The 26,536-nt window shown below is 39.8% G+C and overlaps 1 protein-coding gene across 4 annotated transcripts in view; it reads right to left on the bottom strand.

The window, feature by feature from the left end:
* tgfbr3 (transforming growth factor, beta receptor III) overlaps window positions 1-26,536 on the bottom strand; it is a 193,169-nt gene that overhangs the window by 48,736 nt on the left and 117,897 nt on the right. For all 4 annotated transcript variants that reach the window (XM_048539072.2, XM_048539074.2, XM_048539073.2 and 1 more), the window contains exons 5-7: window positions 9,699-9,882; window positions 8,260-8,428; window positions 4,825-4,972 (exon numbers count right to left, since the gene is read on the bottom strand). In XM_048539072.2, the coding sequence (XP_048395029.1) occupies window positions 4,825-4,972; window positions 8,260-8,428; window positions 9,699-9,882 (501 nt within the window). The remainder of the gene's footprint in view (window positions 1-4,824; window positions 4,973-8,259; window positions 8,429-9,698; window positions 9,883-26,536) is intronic.

Genomic DNA, 26,536 nt, shown 5'->3' with positions numbered 1-26,536 from the left:
ATACTCCTGAGTTCTGCTATTCACTGTATAATTTTCACCTGTACTTGACTTCACATTTGTCCATATTAAACTCCATCTGCCATTTTTCTGCCCATCTCCACCTGATCTATATCCTGCTGTATCCTCTTCATGATTTGCAATTCCACCAAGCCGTGTCTCAATGCCAAACTTTCTAATTGGGCCAGTTATGTTTTCCTCCAAGTCATTAATGGAGACAACAAACATCAGAGGTCCCAGCACTGATCCCTGTGGAACACCACCTGCTAGGTAACATCGTCACTGCACCTCTCTGGTGAAGTGTCCGTGTTCTGTCCCACTCGTTATTCATATGCCGCACTTTGTTGGGTTGTTTGGTACCACTTCCAGTCTTGTTTCTCAGTGGTTTGTACACTGGGTCTAATTCAATGTGTTTGTTGATGGAGTTCTGGTTGGAATACCTGGTCTCCAGGAATGTGTCTCTGGTTGGCTTGTGCAATTATGGCTGTGTCGTCCCAGTCAAAATCATGCCATTCAGTGTCCATGTGTATCGAGACAAGTGAGAATTGGTTATGTCCCTTGATGGCTAGATGGTGTTTGTGTATCCATATTGTCAACTCTCTTCTGGTTTGGCCTACATAGTGATTCTTACAGTCCCTGCATGGTATGGTATTTTGTATACTACACCAGTTTTGGGTAAGGGATCCTTTATGTTCGTCAGTAGCAATCGTAGGTTGATTGTTGATTTGTGGGCTACTCTGATAGCTAGAAGTCTAAGTAGTCCTGTGGTTATCTCTGAAATGTCCTTGATGTACTGCAGGGTGATTAGTGAATCTGGTTGCGTTCTGTCTTCCTGTGTGGTCTGCCTCGGAGGTAACAGCGGATTGTGCAATCCTTTTGAAGACTTCAAAATGATGCTCCTGTTCTCCTGTAGTTCCAGGTTGTGGCAATGTGTTGGGTTTGTTTAAATAGTGTCCTGATGCAGCTCAGCTGGTAGGTATTGGGCTGGCTGCTTGTGTAACTGAGTATCAGTTCCATACGTGCAGTCTTTGTTTATGCGCTAGTCTGGAGTTTTTTGTTGTTTTTGCATTCTACCATTATGTTTAGGAAGGGTAGACCAATGTTGTTCTCTTTTGTGAATTTTTTTTTAAAATCAATCAACGTAACAGCACCATTTATATCTATAACCTTCAATCTAGCCAAATAGATAATTGCCACACTACTGGGCGAATCAAGTGGGCAGGCACCCCAGACACCAACATCATCAATAAAGGACACAACCATGAAACTAATAGATCTGTGCCTCACAGCCCACTTCACCTTCAATGACAGCTTATAGAAACAAAGCAATGGAACACCAATGGAATCTGCTGTAACAAGACTGATTGCAGAAGCAGTAATGCAAAGTTTAGTGCTGCCCACAATACAACCCAAACTTTGTGGGTCTGATATGTAGATGACACCTTCGTGATTATCAAATGCACAAAACTCGAAGAAACCCACCGACACGTAAACAACATCCTTACCAGGATAAAATTCACAGAAGAGCAAAAACTGACTCCCCTTCCCGCACATAATGGCAGAACGCAAAAATAACCGGGAACCCCAGATTAGCATATGTAGGAAGACTACATATATAGACTACATATATAATTATGTTAGTAATAGGGGAACTTAAAATCACCCACTACATCAACCCGAGATAACGAAGTGTGGGGCTGGATGAACACAGCAGGCCAAGCAACTGCTGCTTGGCCAGCTGTGTTCATCCAGCCCCACATTTGTTATCTTGGATTCTCCAGCATCTGCAGTTACCATTATCTCCTCTCACCACAACAACCTTGCTGTTTTTACACTTTTCCAAAATCTGTCTCCATACTGTCTCCTCTATCACCTGCTGGCTATTGGGAGGCCTGTAGTATACTCCTAGCATTATGATTTCACGTCGCTTATTCCTCAGTTCTACACATACTGCCTCCTTGTATGAGTCTTCTGATGTATCCTTCTTCAATGCAGCGGAGATACTCCTTTACCAGTAATGCAACTCACCCACCCCTTCATCTCCCTTTCTATCACATCTGAAACATCTAAATCCTGAGATATTTAACTGCCAGTCTTGTCCTTCTTTCAATCAAGTCTCTGTAACTGCAATAATGTCATGGTTCCAAGTACTAACCAAAGCTCTAAGTTCACCTACCTTGCTTATCATACTTCTTGCATTAAAAAACGTACATTTCAGACCACCTCCCCATCTCTTTTTGGCAGCGTTTCCCCCCTGCCTGTTCATGTTATTAGAAATGTTTGCCTTGGTTTCTAGCTCTCCCTCAAATTCTGTACACACTACCCTACTCCCTTGGCTCCATTCCTCTACCACACTAGTTTAAACCCTCCCCAACCACTCTACCAAGTATACAAGAATCGCAAATGCAGAAATACTCAAACATTTGATACTTCTGAAGTAAATTATTTATGCATCAACTTATCCATTCATTTATTTTCAGCATCTGTAACGGGTCACTAATGAAAAAACACTTGCAAAATGTCACACAATGGTTTTTGTAATAAAATGGCAGCGCCGGACGATTGGAAGACAGCCAAAGCGATACCATTATTCAAGAAAGTTGGCAGAGATAAACCAGGGAATTACAGGCCAATGAATCCAACACCAGTAGTCGCGATACTTTTGGGAAAATTCCAAGGAACTGGAGCACTTGGAGAGACAAGGATTAATTGGGGATAGTCAACATGGTTTTGTCAGAGGGAATTCAATGTCTATATCATGTAATTGAGATGTTTGAGGAGTTAACTAGGTGTGTGGATGAAAGTAGTGCAGCTGATGTGGTATACATGGACTTCAGCAGAGCTTTTTACAAGGGGTTGTATTGGAACTGGTGAAGAAGTTACAAGTTCACAGGATGGAGCTATAATTAGCTTAGTGGTAAAGGCAAAGGGTGCTGGTTGAAAGTTGTTTTTGTGACAGGAAGCCTGCCTCGAGTGCAGTATTGCAGGGGTTGGCGCTGTTTGTAGTGTGCATTTATGATCTAGACATGAACATTGGATGCTCTCGTAAGTTCACAGAGGAGACCAAAATTAGTGATGCAGTAAGTAACGAGGAGGAAAGTTTAAAGACTGTAGGAAGATATCAATGTAGTGGTCAGATGGGCAGAGCAGTGGCAGATGATATTTAATTCCTAAAAACAGTGTGGCATGAAGCATTTTGGGAGCACCTACAAGACAATGAATGGGAGGGCCCAGGAGAGTACTGTGGATCAGCAGGGCCTTGGTTGCATATAGATCCTTGAAGGCAACAAGACAGGTGTATAGGGTTGTTGGGAACAGGTTATCAGTCAAGGCAAAGGTACTTGCCTTTATTAGCCTGTTACTTTTATATATGAGACTGAGGGGAGAATCTGATTGAGGTTTATAAAATTATGAGGGGCATAAATATTGTTGGAGATAAACCTTTCCCTTTAGTAGGCTGCCAAGGGCATAGATTTATGGAGCAGGTTCTTTATATTTTGCACTCAGAGGGTGGTGTGTAATGGGTACTCACTGCCTGAAACGGTTATAGATTCAGCAACCATTTCAACATTGAAGTATTTAGATGAACAGTCTAAATGCCACAGCATACAAGGCCATGGACCAAGGGCTTGAAAACAGGAGTAGAGTAGATAGATGCTTAACGATTGGCATAAATCCCAGTGGGTTGGAGGGCCTCTTTTAGTACTGTAAAACTCTTTGACTATGAAATCCACCAAAATCTGAAGGTGCCCTTGACTTGTGATTAAAAACTATCCAAAGAAAGGATGGAAACATGCCTCAACAAGAATGAAAAGCTGTGGGGAGCTTAAAAAAAAGGAACAGCATCATATGCCCTTGACTGCAAGAATCAATAAGCAGTAGAATTACTTTTTGAAGATTTCATGCAACTACAGAATTCAACAGCCAACAGCCTAACTGCTTATGACCACCAGAAATGTGCATTTTCTACATTTCTTTTCTCATATTACACTCCAGTGCATGGACCCATTTTGCTAAGTGAAGCTGTGGAAGATAAAACTTTTGCAAAGAATTAACTTCTTTTATGATGATGATCTGTAATCAGCAACCAAAGAGTTTTAATGGGCCGAACGGCCTACTCCTGCACCTATTGTCCATTGTTTAAACATTACATTGTTTCAAGTTACCCATGTCAGGAAGAAGAATCAAATTGTGACAAATTAAAGTTTTTCCTCAGATGAATCTTTCTTCATTCCAGCAATTCAACATTTCTCAAAGTTGTCTGTTAGTTTTTCTTTAATTTAATTTGTGGGATGTGGGTATTGCTGGCTGAGCCAACATTTATCACCAGTTCCTAGTTGCCTTGAGAAGGTGATGGTGAGCTGCCTTCTTGGACTGCTGCAGTCTACCTACTGTGGGCTTACCCATAATGCCATGAGGTAGAGAATTCCAGGACATTAACATAGAACATAGAACAATACAGCGCAGAACAGGCCCTTCGGTCCTCGATGTTGCACCGACCTGTGATCCAACAATAGTGAAGGAATTGCAATATATTTCCAAGTCAGAGTGGTGACTAACTCAAAGGGGAAGCCTAAGGTAGTGGTGCTCCCGTGTATCTGCTGCCCTTGTCCTTCTAGATGGAAGTGGTTATGGGTTTGTGCTACCTGAGGATCTTTAGTGGAATTTCTGCAGTGCATATTAATTTAGTTTTAAGTTAATTCACCATCTTACCATGATCAATAACTCTTCACCATGTAATCCAATGCTAAACCAAGTTTTATTAGTCTGATTTCTAGCAAAGAAGAATTCGTTCACTGAAAAAGTATTTTATGCTCAAATACTTACAATCACTTCCAGTTTTCCACTAACATCATGTGTGTTGAATACCCAATTGACTGCTTTCCCACATTTGAGGATCAGCAAAATGTTTCTGGAAATCATGGTGTCTGCCTGCACAGGTCGTACGTCAACAACAATGTCCACCTTGAAAATTCTGCAGTAGAAGGGTGTAAAAATTTAAGTGAGTGTGCCAGAAATTTTATTTATCCTGAACCTTCACCAACTGAATGTGTCTCTAGTGTCTGGCCAGTTGATTATAAAATTGGATTTAATCCCAGACAATAGAACATGTGCAAAACAGCCTTCAATATGCATTAGAAAATGATTCACAATAACATTTTCTCAAAATAATTCTACACACTTTTTCCAGTAGTACTTGAAGGGTCAGATTTTGCAAAGAGTAAAATTTGCATTTATCTTAATTAAGAGTTTAATTCACATGCAAAATTTTGATCTGGCTAAATATCAGCCAGCTCAGAGTTTGTTTTTTTGTTAAGAAACTGCATAACTCTACTACTTCCACTTACTCGCTGGTCCTTGCATTGAGTATGATCGAGATCAGTCAACCTGCATCTACGCCTCTGCCACTAACACTAATACGAACAAGAATGACTACTGCTAATCTTGTGGTCTTTGCTTGGCACACATTAAGAGTTCCCTGGTAACCTTATTAATAGGGTCACAGCCGATGACCGAATTGAGTTTTGAAGTAGGAACTTTAGACCACATATAAACAGAAAAGGATAATCAAAGCATTGTGTCCTAGTATTCTGCTCTTACAGCTGGGTTAAAATGTGGGAGGCTGAAAAAAAAATGGGAATCCACAAGAGATGTTTTAAAGTCTGTTGCATATGTGGTTTAATAAAGTTAGCTTGTTAAGTTCTATGCCAACTGAGACTTTGGCAATGCTTGCACAACAATGATGGAGTGCATTTAGGTATTATCTTCTTGACTTTTTTGTTGAGAGGTGCTTGCCAAGTGATCTGGAAACTAACTGTGATTCTTAACTGCAGAAATTTGATTTTGCAATTAGAAGGTGTGGGGATTGTAACAATGTCAGCCAGGTGAACGTCATAAAATGAGTTCAGAAGGGACAGTCAGTTGTTAGGGCCAGAAAATTTATTAGTATTGATTTTCTCCTACAGATTGAAAAACAAAGTAGCAAAAGATCAAAGGAGCGTTTCCATGGAAGATAACCACTCTCCAATGTGCATATAAATTGGAGGGCTTGCAGGGGCAGAATAGGTAAAGTATAATTACCACAACTAATGATTGAACTGTTCAAGCTAAAAGAGCAATAAATGACTGCAAGTAGAAGTTTTTACAATTACTTTGAATCAATCTGTTCAGACATGCTGTGGTACACCTCTGGGGCAGGTCGGACTTGAATCCAGCTATTCTGGCCCAGAGGTAGGAACAATCTTAAGTAACTGGTACTAAGATGTAGATATTTCTGTAAGAGTGATGAACTGTCAGAAAACGTACATTTGATATTTAATGCTTGAGGCATTGAGAGAAAGTACATCCATAAACAGAAATCTTTGTGTCACTATTCAGATGACAAGAGACTGTACAAGGAGGGAAGTGTAGCTGCAACTGTACAAGGCAATAGTGTTACCACATCTGGAGTACTTACTAGAGGAGGCATGCAGTTGCATTGGAAGCAGTTCAGAAGAGGTTTGCTAGATTGATTCCAGAGAGGAGGGGTTAATCTTATGAACAGAGATTGAGCACTTTAGGCCTATACTCTGGAGTTCAGAAGACGCGAAATGTTTAAAAGGTACATGGGACATTGAGTAAATTTAAGGAGAAGATACACGGAGTTTTAATTAGCAATTGGTTGATAGGTTATGGAGAGCCAACAGGAAAAGTGGGTTTGAGGCTAAGATGGGATCAGTCATGATTGTATTAAATGGTGGAGCAGGCTTGAAGGGCTGAATTATCTACTCCTGTTCCTATAAGCAGTACACTGAAGTTGGAAGGCCAATTTCATGAAGCCTGCAGTTTAACATGTGCGTGGCTCATTAAGTAATGGTCATCAGGGGATCATCTAAAAGTACATGTATGATCCAAAGATTGGGGGAGCTGCAGATAATGAGGAGCATCACCAGAGGATGCAGCAGGATATAAACAGGCTGGAGACTTAGGTGGAGGAAGAGCAGTTGGAGTTTAATCCAGAAAAAAGTATATTGCAAGATCTAATGCAGGACAGAAGGAACACAGTAAATGGCAGAGCCGTTAGTAGCATTAACATCCAAAGGTGCACAGGTCCACAGTTTCCTGAAAGTGGCAACATAAATGAATAAGGTGGTCATGAAGGCATGTTTGCTTTCATTGGTTGGGGCACAGAGTATAAAAATTGGCAAGTCATGTTGCAGTTTAGTTCGGCCACATTTGGAATGCTGTGTACAATTCGGGTCACCACACCACAAGAAGGACGTGGCGGCTTTGGAGAGGGTATAGAAATGGCATACCGGGACCTTGCCTGATTTGGAGGGTATTAGCTACGAGGAGAGTTTGGACAAACTTGGTTTATTCTCAAATGAGCATCAAAGGATGAAGGGCAGCCCGACAGAAGCTTACAAAATTATGAGAGGCATGGATAGAATGGATAGTCAGAGTCTTTTATCCAGGGTAGAAGTAGGGTACAAATACTAGGGGACATAGATTTAAGGTTAAAAAAGTCTAAGTTTTTTTTTACAGAGTGCTTGGAATACACTGCCGTAGGAGGTGGTCATGACAGATACAATAGTAACATTAAAGAGGCGTCTTGGCAGATATATAAATAGGCAGGGATTAGACGGATATGGATCACGTCGAAGCAAAGGTTTTTAGCTTAGAAAGGCATCATGGTGCAGTCTTGGTGGGTTAAAGGGCCTGCTCCTGTTCTGTAATGTTTTTTTGTTCTATGTTAATTCTATCCAAGTCATAGAAATCGAAACATCACAATACATATTGTTCATAAATCTGATTACTATATGTTAAAAAATGTTAGCAAGTTTACCAATTCAGTATGTATTAGAGACAGCAAAACAGATTGCAAAGTTAACTTTCAAGTTTTACATAATCTGCTTGTAAAACTGAATTTGTTGTTTTCTGTTTCTCTGCCACAAAATAGAAACTGAATTCATTAATAAGGAAAGAACGGATACTTAGGAGTTACTATGTTGCAAGTGAATTAAAAGCTTTGGATATCTCGATAAATTTATCTCCAAATTTAAGTTGCAAGTGTAATCCCTATTTGAAAAGATGATATATGAATATTTAGGAAAAAATGTTTAACTTGAATGCAGTTTTAAAGTTTTGCGATATCTATGGCTTTTAACATCACTCTTGATTGAAGGCATGGTGATTGATTGTTATAAGGCATAAGGCATACGATGTCTTTAACTCAACATTTAAAGTGTCCAAGAACAGAAAGCAAGTAAACTATTATTTTACCTGTAAGGACTTGAGCTTGGTGATTCAAGTTCAATGAGATGAACTTCCTTTTCTTCTGTTGGGTTGGGTAGTAAACAGCCCTGTGCAGACTGAGTCTTAAGATATGCTGCAAGATAATTCTGGGATAGAAAATTCTTTTCTATGGTGCAAGTTGGCGGCAACAAGGGATCTAGGAGAGGTCAGAAATATTATCTATGGCTTTCTTAGCATCATTATAATCACAACCATTTATTAAAATATCAATTTACAAAATATCATCTAAAACTATCAAGTGTTTCAGAGAACATTTGTGACACATATCAAGCAATGCACTTCTCCAACTAGGAAAAATGTAACCATTTCCCTTGGCACTCAAAAGTATACCACTACTGAAACCCCTACCATCAACATTCGAGACCATACCATTGGGCAGAAATTGAATTAAATCACCTATATGATTACTGTGGTTACGAAAGCAGGTCAGTGTCTTGGAACTCTGACACAATCAGCTCACCTCATGACTCCCCAAAACTTCTCCAAGACACAAGTCAGAAGTGTAACGAAATACTCTCCACTTGCTTTGACGTGTCTGAACACATCCATAGCTGCAAGTTCCCCTCCAAGCTACACATCATCCCCCAATTTTCAACCATATTGCTACTCCTTCATTGTCAAGGGGTTAAAATTTTGGAACTCCTTTTCTAACAGCTTTATGAGGGCTACCTACTCCATATGAACTGCAGTGATTCAAATCAGCAGCTCACCACTACCTCTCGTGAGCATCTAGGGAATCGACAACAAATGCTGGCCTAGATGGTGACACCCACGACCTGTGAAAGAATAGAACACAACTCAAGGAGCTTGGCACTATCCAGGCAAAGCAGCCAATTAGAACAGAAACATATCCAGCAACTTCTACATTCACTCCTCCCTTCTGACACATAGTGGGAGCAGTGCGTACCACTTATAAGATGTATTACATTAACATACTATGTTTCCTTTTCACAACTCCTTCCAAACCTGCAACATCTATCACTTTGAAAAACACACCCACCTCCAAAGCCCCGTGCAAGTAACATACCTCATGACTTAGAAGTATGTTGTCATTCTTTCACTAGCACTAGGTCAAATTCTGGTACTATCTTTCCAGCACCACGAGGATTGTGGTGTTTTACGAAGGTCAGTCACCACCTAAAGGAAAATTGTAATGGACAACTAAGCTACCCTGCTGGCAATGCCCACCTCCCACGAAAAATTAAGAAGAAATAAAGGTTCTTGAAATGAGGTAATATACATATATAATATTAACAAATAGTTTAGGAAAATAACCAAAGGCCATTCCAAATTTGAATGACTGCATTACTTGATAAGTCACATCTCTAATAATGAGGAATCCACAGTGATTACCATAGCTTAGATACTAGGTACAAACATTGCTCAGTAAAGTAAGGCTAACCCACCTTCACCAACTTTGATGTAGATGTTATTAGCCTTATTGAGTTCAGTGAAAGAAGTCACAGATCCATATTTTTTCTCTGTCCACTGCAGTAAACGTTTGCTATCTTGGGGCAGGGAAAGCTCTTCCAACGATCTTGATGAAGTAAAGTTTATTGCTGGAAACTGAACAGTAGAATTCACAGAAACCTAAGGGGAATATGAACAAAGAGTTTTTAAAGCTACTTTTCTTCAAGCTGAATGCATTTGTTTTAGATTGAGTGGCTGGACTCAGAGGCATAAGAATTAGGACACACCATTCCGGAGAGTCGGTAGAAAGCTCTTCTACATATGCAGGGTGGTAGATGATTGGAACTCTACCACAAATGGCAGTAGACACAGGCCACTTGTTCATTTTAAAGCTGAGATAAATACATTTTTGTTAAGCTAAAAAGGTATTGACTGATATGGTACAAATGCAGATATACGGAGTTAGGCCACAGATAAGCCATGATCTCATTGAATGGTGTAGCAGGCTCGAGGGGCTGAATTGCCTACAGCGGTTCCAATGCCCCTATACGCAATCAGTGCATTGCGTGTATGTTAAAGGGGTTATGTTTTTCTCTTTCTTGTGTAGTTGTAGAAATGCAAGTTTCTTTATTTCACACAGGTAGATTTACCAAACATTACAACTAATAAGAAAGAGTAATCCTAGTGATTAAGTAAATTCAGGGCAGGAAAACTCATGGATTGCATTCCAATCCAGACACCAGTACACATACATATGTGGGCGATTAATTGAGGTGGCAGAAGTAACCATGCAAGAGATTGAGAAGCAAACCCTTCTGACATTGGGATCCTGTAAGCAGGGTTCCCCTTATTTAAATGCATCAATTGCTGAATTGAAGGACTCAGCATTGTGACGGGAAGGTAGCAAGCGCAGAATGCCATTCCCTTGCCGTTATCTCTGACCACCTCCATCAGACAGGAATATCCCTTGCCACAGCACAGACATAATAATTGTTGATAAATAGGAACAAACAGCAAGGGTTAATGGGTGATGTTAGATTGGGGAAATGGTGAAAAAAGTACATATACAGTGATAATGGGAACTGCAGATGCTGTAGAATCCAAGATAACAAAGTGTGGCGCTGGATGAACACAGCAGGCCAAGCAGCATCTCAGGAGCTGCTTGGCCTGCTGTGTTCATCCAGTTCCACACTTTGTTATATAGCATATATACACTTTTGTTGAGAGCTAAGTTCACTCTTCCTCTCAGTGCACACAGTTCTTACTGGGAAAATTGGAAACTTCAACCTGAATGTATCTCCTGTCATGGACTCATTTGCTGATGACAACTTATGCTTAAATTGCCTGTCATGTTCATTAAATACAGTGGAACATAAAAATTAATACAATATGTTCCTTCTTTAAAAATGAAAACTACAGTTTAATTTATGTATATTGATTACAATTAATGGTAGAAGCTTCGACGTTTTTAATTCAGCTGATGACATAAAAAGTACAAAAAATACAGAGTGTAGACTTTAGTGAGGATAAATCATATGCCCTAGTGCAGAAGGTGAACTTGCTACATATATTTCTTGCCTCCACTCTTTCTAACTACAAAACATAGGAAACTTATTCCTCGTCTGAAAAACCCTTCCGTGGGCCACCTCACATCATGGCTTGGGTTATGATATGAAAATAGTGGTGAAACCATTAGCATCCTGTCAAAAGAACATACTGATTTTTAACTTCCAGTGACGGAGTATCTGCAATTAAAAGATGGAAATCAAGACATAACTGTTCAAGTCACCCCTCTGCATACTAACAGCATCTTGCTTGGACTTGACACTGAACCACATGAGAAGTGTGATGTTCATGTAATTAACTCATTACATTTCTTTAAAAATGTAAGGTTTGTTTATTGCAGTGTGGATACTTCGTTTTAATGGCATGGTAAAGTTAACTGAGCTGGTTAGCTCAGTTGGTATATTTGAGTTTTGCTCTGGCTCTTTAGAACAAGGACCTTCCTCTTTATCCTGCACTCATGACAGAACACAAATGGAAAATCATCATTGACAAAAGCTGGCGAGGAAACTGCACAAGAAGAATCAGCAGACAATGAGCCAATAAACATCCTTCAGGCAGAGTGCACATGCACAAAGTCTTGATTGCAGTCAAACCTCGCTGACAATGAAAATTCACTTTTATCATGTGCAATCTGACACCATCAGATCCAGATTATTGCTGAGTTTGAACATTTTAATGCATCTGTATCTTTGTCTTCATCACATAGTGTTTCCCTTCTCTTTTGCTGCTTGTGCATTATTTGGCATTGAAATGAACTATTCCAATGCACACTATTTTATCCAGATGCTGCATCCCTCAGTAAGTATTTTTCAACCTGATCAGTTCAGGAGATACACATTTGCCTGCCCTGTTCCTTAGGTTCCAGACAATTTGTAGGATGTGATGCATCAAAAAAGGATTGCTATGCACCAAGTTTCAGTGTAAAAGCCTATTGAAAGTCTGTTGGTAAGTGTGAATATAATTAATGGCTGCTCACGAAGTCAAGGTCTGTTGTTAAGCAGTCATGGCTATTACTCCTAACTTCAAAAAACGAATTTATTTACAGTCTTTAAAATGAGAAAATAATTGAGAAATATAAACGTATATACTTAGTGACAATGTACAACAATTCCTTCTCACTTTAAAATATAACAATGATTGAAATTTGGCAGACACTGGCCCACAGCAGTTGCCTTTATTGTAGCAAGTCCAGTGTATTTTCTGTGATAAACAACATGTGCCCAGCTATTCACACTTTGATATGTCGATACTAGTCTAGACAGTCTAGCTGATTTCGGCTGCTGCAAAATAACTTTGAGTTGTCAATGATAGAAAGCAAATTTACATTTAGATTTATTTCATTTATTTAGTCCTGTTCTTTTCACAAGCCATCTTTCTAAAAAATTGCATAACTTGTGCTTTTTCCATCACAAGTTCCCTCTGCATGCAGTCAACTATTTTCATGGTACTATATTTTGTTTCCATTAGTTTCCCAAAATGAACATCCCGTGACACAATTTAATGCAGATGGACTGGAGTCCGACATTCCATTGATCGGTGCCAAAAAGTTAGAAAGTGGAGACAAACATCTGTTTAACCTTTAGACATTATCCTTAGGAAATTTGGCTAAGTTTTAGTGTGATTACAATAAAACAAAATAATAAATGCAAGGTTTAGTACAGTACAAAGTAAAATAAATCATAATTATGGCAACAACAACTTGTACTTATGTAGCACTTTTAATGTAAGCTGTCCCAAAGCATTCAATTGGAGTGTTCTCAAACAAAATTTGGCACAATACCAGGTAAAAAGTAATTTAAAAAACTAGAAAGAGGTAGATTTAAGAAGCAAAGGTAACAAATAGAGAAGTTTCAATAAAAATTTCCAGGCTTAAGGCCCAAACAACTGAAGGTACAGTGACCAAACTTGCAGAGGGGTGGAATTGTGTTGAGGTGAGATGGACTAGAATTGAAGGTGTGCAGAGATCTCAGAAACTGGCAAGACTGGAGAAGACTACAGAGATAGGGAACCATGAAGAAATGGAAGAATACCAACTGGTGATTCACAAACTGTTTGAAACACAGGAACTGGAGTACTCCAGACTTAGTTAACCTCTTGAACGTGTTCCAACATTCAAATAGTTCATGGCTATCAACCCCAACATAGTTTCCCTTGATACCTATAGCCATCGATCTCAGTCTTGAAAGTTTCAAATGATCAGCATTCACAGCCTTTTGGGAGGAGAGATTTCCAAGAAAACTGTAGCTGAATTACTCATACTAATAGTATGACGTTACGTAAGAAAACACCATGGATAATAGATGTTTATTTCACCACACAGAATGTCATTGTGCTGCAGTGCAGTGAGGGTTAGCCTGTGTCTGAGCTCAAGACAGATGAAACCATACTACAAATCGTGTCCAGCAAAGTTGTTGGAAATTACCTACACCTTCCATTTCATTGCATTTGCAGTTTTACTATCATTCATATGATATATTGATTTTCCCTAGTGTAACAGTATTAGCATAATGTCAACACTTTCAATGAATTGGCAGATTGTAAGACATAGGGGCAGAAGGTGACTAGTCAGACTATCAAAGCTGCTCTGCCATTCAATGAGATCATGGCTGATTTGAATCCTCAACTCCACTTTCCTGGCTTTTCCTCAAAACTCTTGATTCCCTTACTGATTCAAAATGAATCTGTCACAGATTGAGTATACTTTACAACTCATCCCCTACATTCCCTCTGTTGTAAAGCATTCAACAGATTTACTATCCCCCCCAAGAGAAGAAATTTCTCTTCGCCTGACCTGAATAAGCCTCCTCCTTACTCTAAGATTATGCCCTCTGGTCCTAGACTGTACTACAAGAGGAAACAAACATCTCCACAACTATTCTGTCAACTCCCCTAAGAGTCTTAGAGAAACTCTGCCAGTCTGACAGCATCTATGATGGGAAAGCAGTTAACATTTCAAGTCCAGTGACTCTTCTATAGAAATGTTCCAGAGTGTCACTGGCCTCCACAGGTTAATTTTGTTTTTTCTCCACAGATATTGCCAGAATGGCTGAGTTTCTTCAGCAATTTCTATTTTTGTTTCAGATTTCTAGCATCTGCACTTGTTTTTTAAATTCCCATAAGAATCTTTAGCGTTTCAATAAGGTCATCTCTCACTCTTTTAAACTACAAAGAGTATAGACCCAACTTATTCAACTTTCTGTCACAAAAGCTTTCCCTTCATATCTGGAGGAGCCTTGTGAATCTTCGCTGGATTGCCTCCAATGCTAGTTTATCTTTCCTTCATTAAAAGAGCTCAAAATAGTTCAGAGTATTCCAGCTGCGGTCTGGCTAGTGCCTTGGCAAGATGGTGGCACAGTAAGACACTCCAGCTGGAAATCCTTTGCTCCCCCCGCGCCCCCGTTCTTTTTCCTCCTTTTCTGCATTATTTTTTCAACTTATAACTTGACTTGCCGAAAGGGAATGGAGGAGCTGGTGAGCTCCAGAGGCATGTCCCAGGCCAGAGACCAGCGAGGGGAAGAGTCTCTGAGCAGAGGCCAGCGAGGGGAAGCAAGTCCTAGAGCAAACTTACCTTGGAGCAGCTGAGAGCTGGTGAGGAGCTGACTGCAGGGTTGGACCAGACCAGGGACGGTCATTGGACTGAGGTCTGGTGCAGGCAGTCAGACCACAAACGGAAGCCCCTGCCCTGAGCTACTGTAATGTAATGTTTATTTGTAATTTGCTTATCTGACTGTAGTGTCTATCCATTTAACTGTGTCATAATTCTAACTGTTACTATCAATCACTGTAAGGTAATGCAACTACTTTTCTTCACCATTCCTGTTTTTGGATCTAAGAGCTATATCTCGGTACATGGTACCTGGGATGGTGGCATAACAGGTGACATTGTAAAATTTTTCACTGTACTCTGGTACTTCTGTAGTTAAGTGCATGTGACAATAACGGATATTCTAATTCTAACTCTAATTGAAAGCTTGAGCAAGACTTCCCTATTGTTGTATATGTATTAAGATATACAAAAGAGATAGCATCTATTACAGGTACAGTTCATTTACTTCTGGTTTCTGCTCTTAAATTTTACAGGTTTCAACAAATGTAAGCATCAAAAGATAGATGACACGTTGAATTTAAGTGATTTATGATCCTCAGCAATGGCAATTAAACTAATTAATTATACATTAACTGTCATCAATGCAATAAAACTATTTCTTAAAAAGGAACAAAAAAACTTTGCAATATAAAAATAATCTCAGTGATCTGGAATGGTTTACTTTTTTGTGAATTGATGTACATACTAGAGTTAAGCTTAAAATATCTAGTTTTAATTTTAGCACCAGGAAGTATTTATTTCATGCTGGTTTGTATTTTATAGCTTCAGTATTACGACTTGAGTTTATCTTTAATCCAAATGTCATAGAAAGTAGAACTGAACTCAATATACCGTGACTAGATTGGCATCCAATCTAAACACAAATTCCGCTTTGCTGCTTGGATGATTCGCTGTGGTTTGCTAATGTATTAAAGCTCATCCACTGTAGCTACATTGCGATAGTGCCACAGACCAAATTCTGTAATCCTAGCAGAAGACCTTGTTTAAAGGGAATAGGACAAAGCTGGGTAACAGCCTTGATTTTTGACCTATTGTCAAACATATCTCCCTACTGGAATGGCAAAATCATTAAATTTACTGCCCGATGCATATGACAACGCATAATTACCCAGGTAATTATTTTCTTCCAAATTCAGTAAAACAGAACAAGAAAATGATCTTATGTCATTGGCATGATACTCAGACCAGAAGAGGATGGAAAAGCACAAACTGGCTTAGGTGCCTTCTCTCAAAAAAAAGGCCTAATAGTGGTCTTTAAAATTATGCAAGGTTTTGATACAGTGAGAATATTTTTCCTTGTGGGCAAAACATTGTCAGAGGCCAATAACATAAAATAGACAACAAGAAAACCAATAGTGCATTCAGAAGAAACTTCTTCAACTAGAGGGATAAGAAATGTATAAATGCATTTAAGAAAGAAAGTAGATTTGCATATGGAGGGATAAAAGAATCAAATATTTGAAGTAAGCAATTTTGAGGTCCGAATTTTGCACATTGTTTCATATTACTAAATTTGTCAAATAGTAATCACCCAGTTATTTCTTTTCTTGGCCCAACTAATGGAAACCTACATTATTTAAAAATAATGTATGAAAATGGTGTACAACTGGCATGACAGGAAATTTCAGCTGTATTTAAAAGGCATAATGTGCAAGTGGAAATTGGAGTTGTTCATGATGGACGTCAGACAAACAGCAAGTGCATCAGCCAGGTTCAATGACAGAATTAATAGAAGTACTTCAGGGTAGCACCAGATTTTCAAAGGAGTTGGATTGGAAGGAGGAGTGGAGCAAGATCTGAATCAAAAGCCAGAAACCAGAAGTGTGGAGACATTTGAAATTAGCTTTGTCAAACAGACAGAGACAAAAGGAGGAAACCTGCTGTTCTCAGAGAAGAGAGATAATGGGAACTGCAGATGCTCGAGAATCCGCGATAACAATGTGTGGAGCTGGATGAACAAAGCAGGCCAAGCAGCATTTTAGGAGCACAAAAGCTGACATTTCGGGTCCGATTTGCTGATAGTATTATGTTGCAATTAGTTATAATTTGTGTTCTCAGAGAATATATGTGGTTGTAGGAATCAGCTGGTGAACAGCATGTTTCTTATATTCAGTTTAGATTAATGACATGCTAGGTCAGAAAAACTGAACATGCTTGGTAATCCAACGTTAACTTGTGAATAAAACAAAAGTTGCTGAAAAAGCTGAACAGGTCTGTCAGCATCTGTGAAAGCTAAAAAACAGAGTTAATGTTTCATGTCCAGTGACCCTAACTGTTTTCTCCTTCACAGATGCTGCCAGATCTGCTGAGCTTTTCCAGCAACTTTTTGTTCCTGATTCACAGTATCTGCAACTCTTTTGGTTTTTATTTAGTATTTAACTTATGAATTATGCCCCCACCCTATTTTCATTTGTCTTTCCAAATAAACTCCCTTACATGAGTCCCTATGCACTCAATGGTAAGTAGCACCCAGCTACTTTCCACTTTCTATTGCCTCATCATTCATTCATCCACCTTTGCATCTCGCCTTAATCCATGTACCATGTGACAGATACTTCTCAGTTATCCTCACTGATAAAGGTAAGATGGTGAAAGGACACACAGAAATAGAAACTCCAACTAATCTGCTTCCATTTCTCACTCATTTAGTCATTATGACCTACTGCCTAGTCTCCCATACACAATTTGCCCTTACATAGGATAGTTTGAGGGAGGGTTTCCAGAAGCTAGGTCAGATGTATCACAGCAGTCAAGTCAGGGATCTGAGCAGCTTGTCACTGTCATTGCTGAATCCAACAGATTGAAGTAGCAGAAAGTGCAGGTTGAAGAAACTTTAAACCACCGAGACTGTAGATGTTGTGATTGACATAATGTTATATTAAGTTCTTTCATTTCCCATAAAATTGTTTAAACACATCACCTGCCACGATCCACCTGTTCCTGGGAATTAAAAATCAATTTACATCTGTATTGATTCTTTTAACTAAATTGCAGCTGTTAACATACAGTAGGGAGATTTTTAATTGAAGACATCATCTCATTAGATTAAAGACCTTAAAACATGAAGATCGTGCTCATGAAGATCATGATTTGAAAAGGACTTCAGTTCCCAAAGCTCAGTTTTAATTCAGGTTTGGGAGAGATGAAAAAGATCCATCTCCTAATGTTAAACAATTATTCCACAAGTTTAATTCAAAGAATTGAAGTCTCCACACTCCCAAAGATTGAACCTGACTCAGACACCATGTCATCTACATTTACAAACACACAATGCTTAATAAAGGCACCAAACTTGTGATTACGATGAATCATTCATACCACATAATTTCCTACAATTTAGCTGCTATGATAATCTATACCACATTTGCTGATAGTATTATGTTGCAATTAGCAAGAGTTATGATTTAATGGAAGGACAACAACTTGCATTAACCTCCTCAGGAAATCACAGCAAGTTTTACTATGTTGTAACAAAAACAGAACTTGCTGGAGAAACTCAACAGCTTTGGCAGATATCCAACATCTGCAGTTCTTTGCTTTATTTTACTGCTAAGAGCTACTTTTGATTGTAGTCATTGTTGTTACGCACTGCATGTCCCACCAAAAGCAACCAGATAAATCATTTATTTTTAGAGGTGTTGGTTGAGGGCAAGTGTTGGCCATAGAACTTAGACATTCTGTTCAAGTAACAAGCTAACCCTCTTTTCTCTTTCTCAATCTGGTTTTAGTCACTTCTCAGGAGTTCAAATAAAAGATGCAAGTTCTATCTTAAAAAGCATACTAAATGATAAGCCACTTAAAATTATCAAAAATGTCAACTGCCATTACACAAATGGTTTAAAAATACTGAATGATGTTATTACTGATAAATAGAAACAAATGATGATACATTCGAGAAATTTTTCACTTCTATTTTATAGGATTATCAGTAAATCTACAACCATTTGTAAAAATCAGATTTATTCATTTTGATTGAATTCAGTGGTTAAAAAGATGCCACAAAAGATAGCAGACTGTGCCAGAAAAGTACAGCCATTGTACTGCAGACAGAGACAAAGTGAAATTTAATCTACTAATAAAGTTACTTCACAATATATCTATTCCTCATGTATACAGAAAAATGTTGTCCACCTAGAGCCATTCTGAAAAATTTGGCAAATTTAAAGCTATTCAATGTCAATGACAATTAAGTTTGGCCAGCCTATCCAATATGTTTGGCATTTACTAGCATTTCTTGAAAAAGTGAGGCTCATTAATTCTAATAATAATCTGGACTAAAAAGATATTAATCAAACAATCTGAAATCCCATGATAACACTAGACATTTAAAAACACGGCCAAATTACAGGGAAAAGCACCATGTTAGGTTACCCAATCTACTGAAAACTTTGCAACTAAGCATCACTAGTTGAGGACATGTACCTTTTAACGCCCAAAATGCTGAAAGGCTCTGAAAAACAACGCTTTTGGATCTCACAGAATATCGCCAATTTAACTCCAAGTTTTCTTCATCATATGAATCAATCCAATTGTTTAACTTGTCAAGCATTAGTTTTAATGGTCTGATTAGCTACTTTGATAGTTTCACACATATATTTATTCAAATTGCATCATTTCTGAAATAATTCAATATGCAAAGCTATATCAGAAAGCAGGTAAGTCATCTAAAACAAAATCAAAATCCATGGTGTACAAACAAAGTCCACAATTCTGAGTACTATCACAGTCAAAATCATAAAATCATAAGGCAAATAAAAAGTGGGCACTAAACAAAGTCAGATTAATTGCTAACATGACTGTATTTAAGCTTTTAGTGATACTCAGAACAATCATTATTTGATTTCAAGGAAAAACTATTATTTGTTTAAACATATGGAGATGATTAATTAGTTTATTTTTCTTTAACAATGTAAACTTCATCATAAGTACAATAGAAAAATCAGGACTTTTCCATAAATTGGGGAACACGCTGTCAAATAAGATGAAAAACTCACTCGTTGATTTCACAAGCACTGCTAATAGCTGCATTTTTAAAAATGTCAGCTTGATACATCAATGTGGAAAAACAAAACAAATTTAATTAGAGCATGTGAATTGGTTTTGAGTTACCAGTCCACATTTTTCCACAATGACATACTATGGAAAATTGATGCACTATGACTTTATATGTATAAAAATTTTAACACGATTTTAACACTACAACTACCTGTCACTAATGGCACTGGAGTTTTCACAATAGTATGCATTGATATGAAAATAAACAGAAGATAAAGTAAAAGTCTATAATTTAAAAAATTGCAATAAATGCTCTTCCATCACAGAATGGGATTGTGAATTAAATTAACTGAAAGCCATTCCTGATCCCAGAAAACATTAACGAGGATGCTTTCAGCTGGAGGTAATAACACAATTTGCAGGTTTTAAAACAGCTCCAAGGATAGCAGGATAGAATACTTCTATTCATAAAGAAGTTGCCTCAGGTTGCTTCTAACCATAAATTAATGAAATTTAAGGTAGTCATGGAGAAAGGCAAAGATGGACCAGAAAGAAAGCATCTGAACTGTAGGCAGGCCAAGTCAAATATGTACCAAAAGTTCCTGGTCAAAGTGTACTACAAATAGCTACTCGCCAGAAAATCTATACCAGAGAAGTGATAGCCTATAAAAGGAAAGAGTATGTTCAGGACATATGTAAAATCATAGAATTCCTACAGTGCAGATATAGGCCATTCAGCCCATCAAGTCCACACCAACCATCTGAAGAGTATCCCACCCACTCCCAAACCAACCCCCAATCCCTCTAACCCTGCATTTTCCATGGCTAATGCACCTAGCCCACACATCCCTAGACACCACATGGCAATTCAGCACGGCCAATTCACCTAACCTGCGCATCTTTGGACTGCAAGAGGAAAGCGAAGGGCCTGGAGCAAACTCATACAGATACAGGAAGAATGTGCAAACTCCGCACAGTCACCTGAGGCTGAAGTGAACCTTCGTCTGGCACTGTGAGGCAGCAGTGCTAACCGCTGGGCCACCATGCTTGCCCTACATGCTCCCATAAAGTTGCTCAGTGGCACCAACAAATCTAGTGAAACCTGGATGTTGAGTAATGTACAGGATTGAGTAAGGAGCAAAAAGGAAACATATGGTAAATACCGAGGGCTCAGATAGATAGGAAATACAAAGTGTTGCTTAAAGAAATGTTAGGGAATTGAAGAGGCGAGCATGATAAATCGCTGGTGTATAAAATGAGAGAAAAACCAAAGGGCATTTTATTAGTTTAAGGGCAAGAGGATACCCAGAGGGAGAAAAAAAACGAGGGCCTTTCAAGGTCCAAAAGTGGCAAACTGTGTGGAGCTAAAAGACACAGCTGAGGTTTTGACTGAGTATTTTGCATCTGTATTAACTATAGAGAAGGACAATGAGGTATTTAAAATCAGGGCGGACGACTGTGATATTTTTGAGTACATTATAACTGAGAGGAAGGGGGGGGGGGGGCGGGTATTAGCAGTTTCAGCTGTCTTAAAATTGTATGAATTCCAGATGAGATCTGTCACAGGCTGCTGTGGGAGGCAAGGAAGGAGTCTGCAGCATTCCTGACATTAACTTTCAAGTCCTCTCTGGTCACAGGAGAGGTGCCAGAGTACTGGGGGCCAACTAATGTGGTTGATCCATTTTACCATTATTCAAGAAGAGGGCTAGGGATAAACCAAGGTACTAATCACCAGTGATCTTAGGGACACGATTAATCTCTACTTGGAGTCACGAGGATTAAAATCAAGGATAGTAAGAATGGGTGTGGCAGAGAGAGATCATGTCCTTTTGACAGGTTTGATTGAGTTTTGAGGAGGTGACTAGATGTGTGGATGAGGGTAGCCAGTGGGTGTAATCTATATGGACTGCAATAAAGTGACTGATAAGGAGTCACGTGGGAGACTACTCAAGAAGGTAGCCCATGCGAATGGAGCCACTTTGGCAAATTGGATCAAAAACTGGCTTAGTATCAGGAAGTAGAGGTTGATATTTAAGAGTTGTTTTTGCAACTGGAAACCTGTTGCAGGGTTTTCTGTAACATAAAACATAGAACAGTACAGACCCTGTGGCCCACGACATTGTGTCGAACCTTAAGGTCTATCTAACCTCCACCCCTACCACATACTATCATCCATACACCTATCTAATAGCCGCTTAAATGCCCCTAATAAGACCGAATCCACTACCCTCTCCGGCAATGCATTCCACGCCCCTACCACTCTGAGTAAAGAACCTACCTCTGACATCTCCCCTAAAATCTCCCTCCACTCACTTTAAAACTATGCCCCCTCATAATAGCTGCATCCGCCCTAGGAAAAAGTCTCTGGCTGCTCACTATCTATACCTCTGATCGTTTTGTACACCTTGTACACTCTGCTGAGCCCTTTGATGTTTAGTGCACATTAATGGTGTTTGCAAGTTTGACCAGAAAGTTTTCAAATGACATGAGAATTGGCAGTGTGGTAAATGGTAAGAAAGAAAGCCTTCAACTGAAATAAAATATAGACAGTCTGGTCAGATGAGCAGAACAGTGGCAAATAATATTTAATCTGGAAAATTGTGAGGAGATGTATCAAGGTGAATACACAATGAGTGGCTGGGCCTTTGGGAGTACAGAGCAGAAGGGAGAGATAATGGGGACTGCAGATGCTGGAGAATCTGAGATAACAAAGTGTGGAGCTGGATGAACACAGCAGGCCAAGCAGCATCAGAGGAGCACAAAAGCTGACGTTTTGGGCCTAGACCCTTATCAGAAAAGGGGGAGGGGGATAGGGTTCTGAAATAAATAGGGAGAAGGGGGAGGGGGATAAAAGATGGAAAGAGGAGGAGAGGTGCAGAGGAGACAGACAAGTTAAAGGGGTGAGGATGGAGCCTGTAGAGGTGAGTGTAGGTGGGGAGGTAGCAAGGAGATAGGTCAGTCTGGGGAGGACTGGCAGGTCAAGGGGGCAGGATGAGGTTAGTAGGAAGGAAATGCAGGTGTGGCTTCAGGTGGGAGGAGGGGATAGGAGAGAGGAAGAACAGGTTAGGGAGGCAGAGACAGGCTGGGCTGGTTTTGGGATGCAGTGAGGGGAGGGGAGATTTTGAAGCTTGTGAAATCCACATTGATACCATTGGGCTGCAGGGTTCCCAAGCGGAATATGAGTTGCTGTTCCTGCAACCTTCGGGTGGCATCATTGTGGCACTGCAGGAGCCCCAGGATGGACGTGTCATCTAAGAAATGGGAGGGGGAGTGGAAATGGTTCACGACTGGGAGGTGCAGTTGTTTATTGCGAACCGAGCGGAGGTGTTCTGCAAAGCGGTCCCAAGCCTCCTCTTGCTTGATGACCAGCAGTGACATGATCAGCTGAAGGGCCTATTTACACGGTGTAGAACTCTGACTCTATTTCTGTGACATCATGAAATGGCCTCAAGAAGTAAAGATCCAATTAAAGAACCTTCTAAGAAGAAAACCAACAATTTTTCTTTAAGAATGTACAAAAACAAATTGGTATAATTTCTTTTCCAAGGGTGTGATCCATCTAGGAAGAATGGAAAGAGAAGTGATTTTTATCAGCTCTTCTCCCTGGAGGCAAGATGTCCATGAAATTAAAATATTTTACTTCTTTTCAGCAAAGGGAAAGTCTTATGCATAATTTTATTGGGATTAGCATACTTACTCGTGATATCCGCTTTGTCGATCTTTGCAGCATCCAAAGCAGTTTTCAAATTCTTATTCATGGAACATGGAATGATTTTTTAGGGGAAAATAGTAAGGCAATAATCATGAAATGATTGAACGTCACGATGGGAGACAGGTTGCGGTTTGTAGACGGATTGCTCATGTGTACCAAATAAGATCTTTCATGTAGGCCTGTCTTATTATCTTTGAACTTAGTGACATTTCTAATTTGTGAGTGATGTTCACACAAAATAAATTTAGCTTCAGATCTTTCATGTCACACTTGTATCAGACTGTCTCTTTTGCAGGTGGTTTCAAAAATGTTCATGTGTTTTAAATGGATAAGCAGCTGTTTGGTCAATCAAATCTCAAGTGTTTTAAATCACATTTGAATGTTGGGTCAAAATATTGGAATTTCCTCTTTAACCGCACTCTGGGTCTACTACAGCACATGGACTGCAGAAATAGCTCACTTCCACCTTCTCAAGGGCAACTTAAGGTCAAAGAACCCTTAAGGGAAGTGACCATGATATGATTGAATTCACCCTGCACTTTGAGAGGGAGCATCTGTAACAATAATACAATGGAATAAAGCTAACTACAAAGACGTGAGGGAGGAGTAGATTTCATCGGAAGGGGAGCCTAGCGGTGAATATGGTGGAACAGCAATGGCAGGAATTTCTGGGGTAATTTGGGAGGCACAGCAGAAGCACATTACAAGGAAGAAGAATTATATGAAGGGGAGGATAAGGCAACTATGGCTATCAAGGGAAGTCAGGAGCAGCATGAAAGCAAAAAAATACAACATGGTAAAGAAAAGTGGGAAACCAGAGAATTGGGAAGGTTTTAAAAATGAGCAAAGAGCAGAAAGGGAATAAAGGTGCAGAATATGAAATATGAAGATAAACTAGACAGTAATACAAAAGAGGACTTCTGCAGAAAAATAAGGCCAGAGAAACAGTAATGAGAACAAAGAAATGGCAGAGGAACTGAATAGGTACTTTGCATGTGTTTTCACAATAGGAGACACCAGCAGCATACCAGAACTTCAATAGGGTCAGGGGCCAGAGATGAGGTTAGTGCCCATCACTAAGAAGAAAGTGCAGGGGCAGCTGAAGGGTCTCAAGATGGATAAATTATCTGGACCAGATGGCCTACACCTCAAAGTTCTGATGGAGACAGCGGAGAAGACTGTGAAGGCATTGGTGGTGATCTTTCAAGAATCACTGGAGTCAGGGAGAATGCCTAAAGACTGGAAAATGGTTAATGTAAAACCCCTGTTTAAGAAGGGAGGGAGGCAAAGAACAGGAAACTATAGGCCAGTTAGTCTGACCTCAATCATTGGTAAGATTTGAGCGCCCGAGTTTAAGGATAAGATTGCAAAGTCATCATAGATTCTTCAAGAGGAGGTCATGCCTGACAACTCTGTTGGAATTCTTTGAGGTGGCAACAAGTAAGTTCGATAAAGAAGAGTCCGTGGACACGATTCATTTGAATTTCAGAAAGCTTTTGTCAAGGAGCTGCGTATGAGAGTCCTAAATAATAAAAGCCCATGATTTTAGGGGCAGAAACTGGCATGAAAATTAGATTGGCTGCCTGGCAGAAGTCAGAATGGGATAAAGGAGACTTTTTCAGAATGGCAGCCAATGATTAGTGGAGTCTTGCAAGGGACTCAGTATTGAGACCACAACTATTTACATTTTACCAATATGGGCAAAAGGAACGGAGGACATTGTTGCCAAGTTTGCAGATGACACAAAGTTAGGTGGAGAGTCAGGTAGTATCAAGGAAGTGGAGAGGCTGTAGAAGAAGTAAATTCTGTGTGTCCACCATTAGACAACTGGTGAGGAACTGCCATCAGTTCCATGGGAGGAGAAGCACAACTGCATTATGCCCTTCTGTGTGTACTGAAATGGCCAGCATAAGCCTTCCCCGTATTTTAGGTCCCCAATGCTTACACAGATGGATAACTACCAGTCTGCCAGAGGCTAGCAGCTCCTTGTTGTTATTAACACCACTGTAAGTAGTGACATCTGCTGGCAACACATTCGTAAAAGGCTCAGGAGTGCTGATGGACCCCGAGCCAAATGGTAATCGTGGGATGGGGATTCCAGACTGGGCGGAAAGATAGAGAAGAACGATTTTCAACACCACAGCATACTCAACAAATACCAGCTGTTGCACAACAAGAAGCTCACCCTCACGCATCCTCCCTGTTAAACCAAATGTGGCACACTGGTTAAAGTACACAGATGTTGCCAACAGGCTTAGGCTTACTCATGTGGAGGTACAAATGGTTTCAACTCACCCAGGGCATTATAATAGGTTTTTCAAAGAGGCAGGAAAGCAGTCCAGCTCCAATTTAATTACCAAGCCACCACTAAGTTGCAGTGGGCTCAGGGGTAATGGATTTGTTTGACTCATTAATAAGTTTAATTGATATTTCAATGCTAGCAGCCAGGAATCAAGTCAGTCCGTTCTGTCCTCAAACTGAACTGGGTAGATTTTATTACTGCCCACAAGACTGGTGGCTGACAAGGTACCTATCACAACAGGCTGCATAGAAGTACAGCCCAGTATCTCAGTATATATCTGTCTCTTTAAAATGTTAATTCGAATTTGGCAAGATTTATTTAAGCACTTACTCATAACTTGACTGATGATTTGTCACTTCTCTCCTCAACCAACCAGTGTCTGTGTTTCTAAGATAATGAAATGTGAAGCTGGATGAACGCAGCAGGCCAAGCAGCATCTCAGGAGCACAAAAGCTGGCGTTTCGGGCCTAGACCCTTCATCAGAGAGGGGCATGGGGAGAGGGAACTGGAATAAATAGGGAGAGAGGGGGAGGCGGACCGAAGATGGAGAGAAGACGACAGGTGGAGAGGAGAGTATAGGTGGGGAGGTAGGGAGGGGATAGGTCAGTCCAGGGCAGACGGACAGGTCAAGGAGGTGGGATGAGGTTAGTAG

This window comes from Stegostoma tigrinum, chromosome 8, assembly GCF_030684315.1.
Source record: "Stegostoma tigrinum isolate sSteTig4 chromosome 8, sSteTig4.hap1, whole genome shotgun sequence".
Classification (NCBI taxonomy): Eukaryota; Metazoa; Chordata; class Chondrichthyes; order Orectolobiformes; family Stegostomatidae; genus Stegostoma; species Stegostoma tigrinum.
The sequence above is the reverse complement of the archived record's forward strand: the minus strand, read 5'-3'. Positions and strand labels throughout refer to the sequence as shown.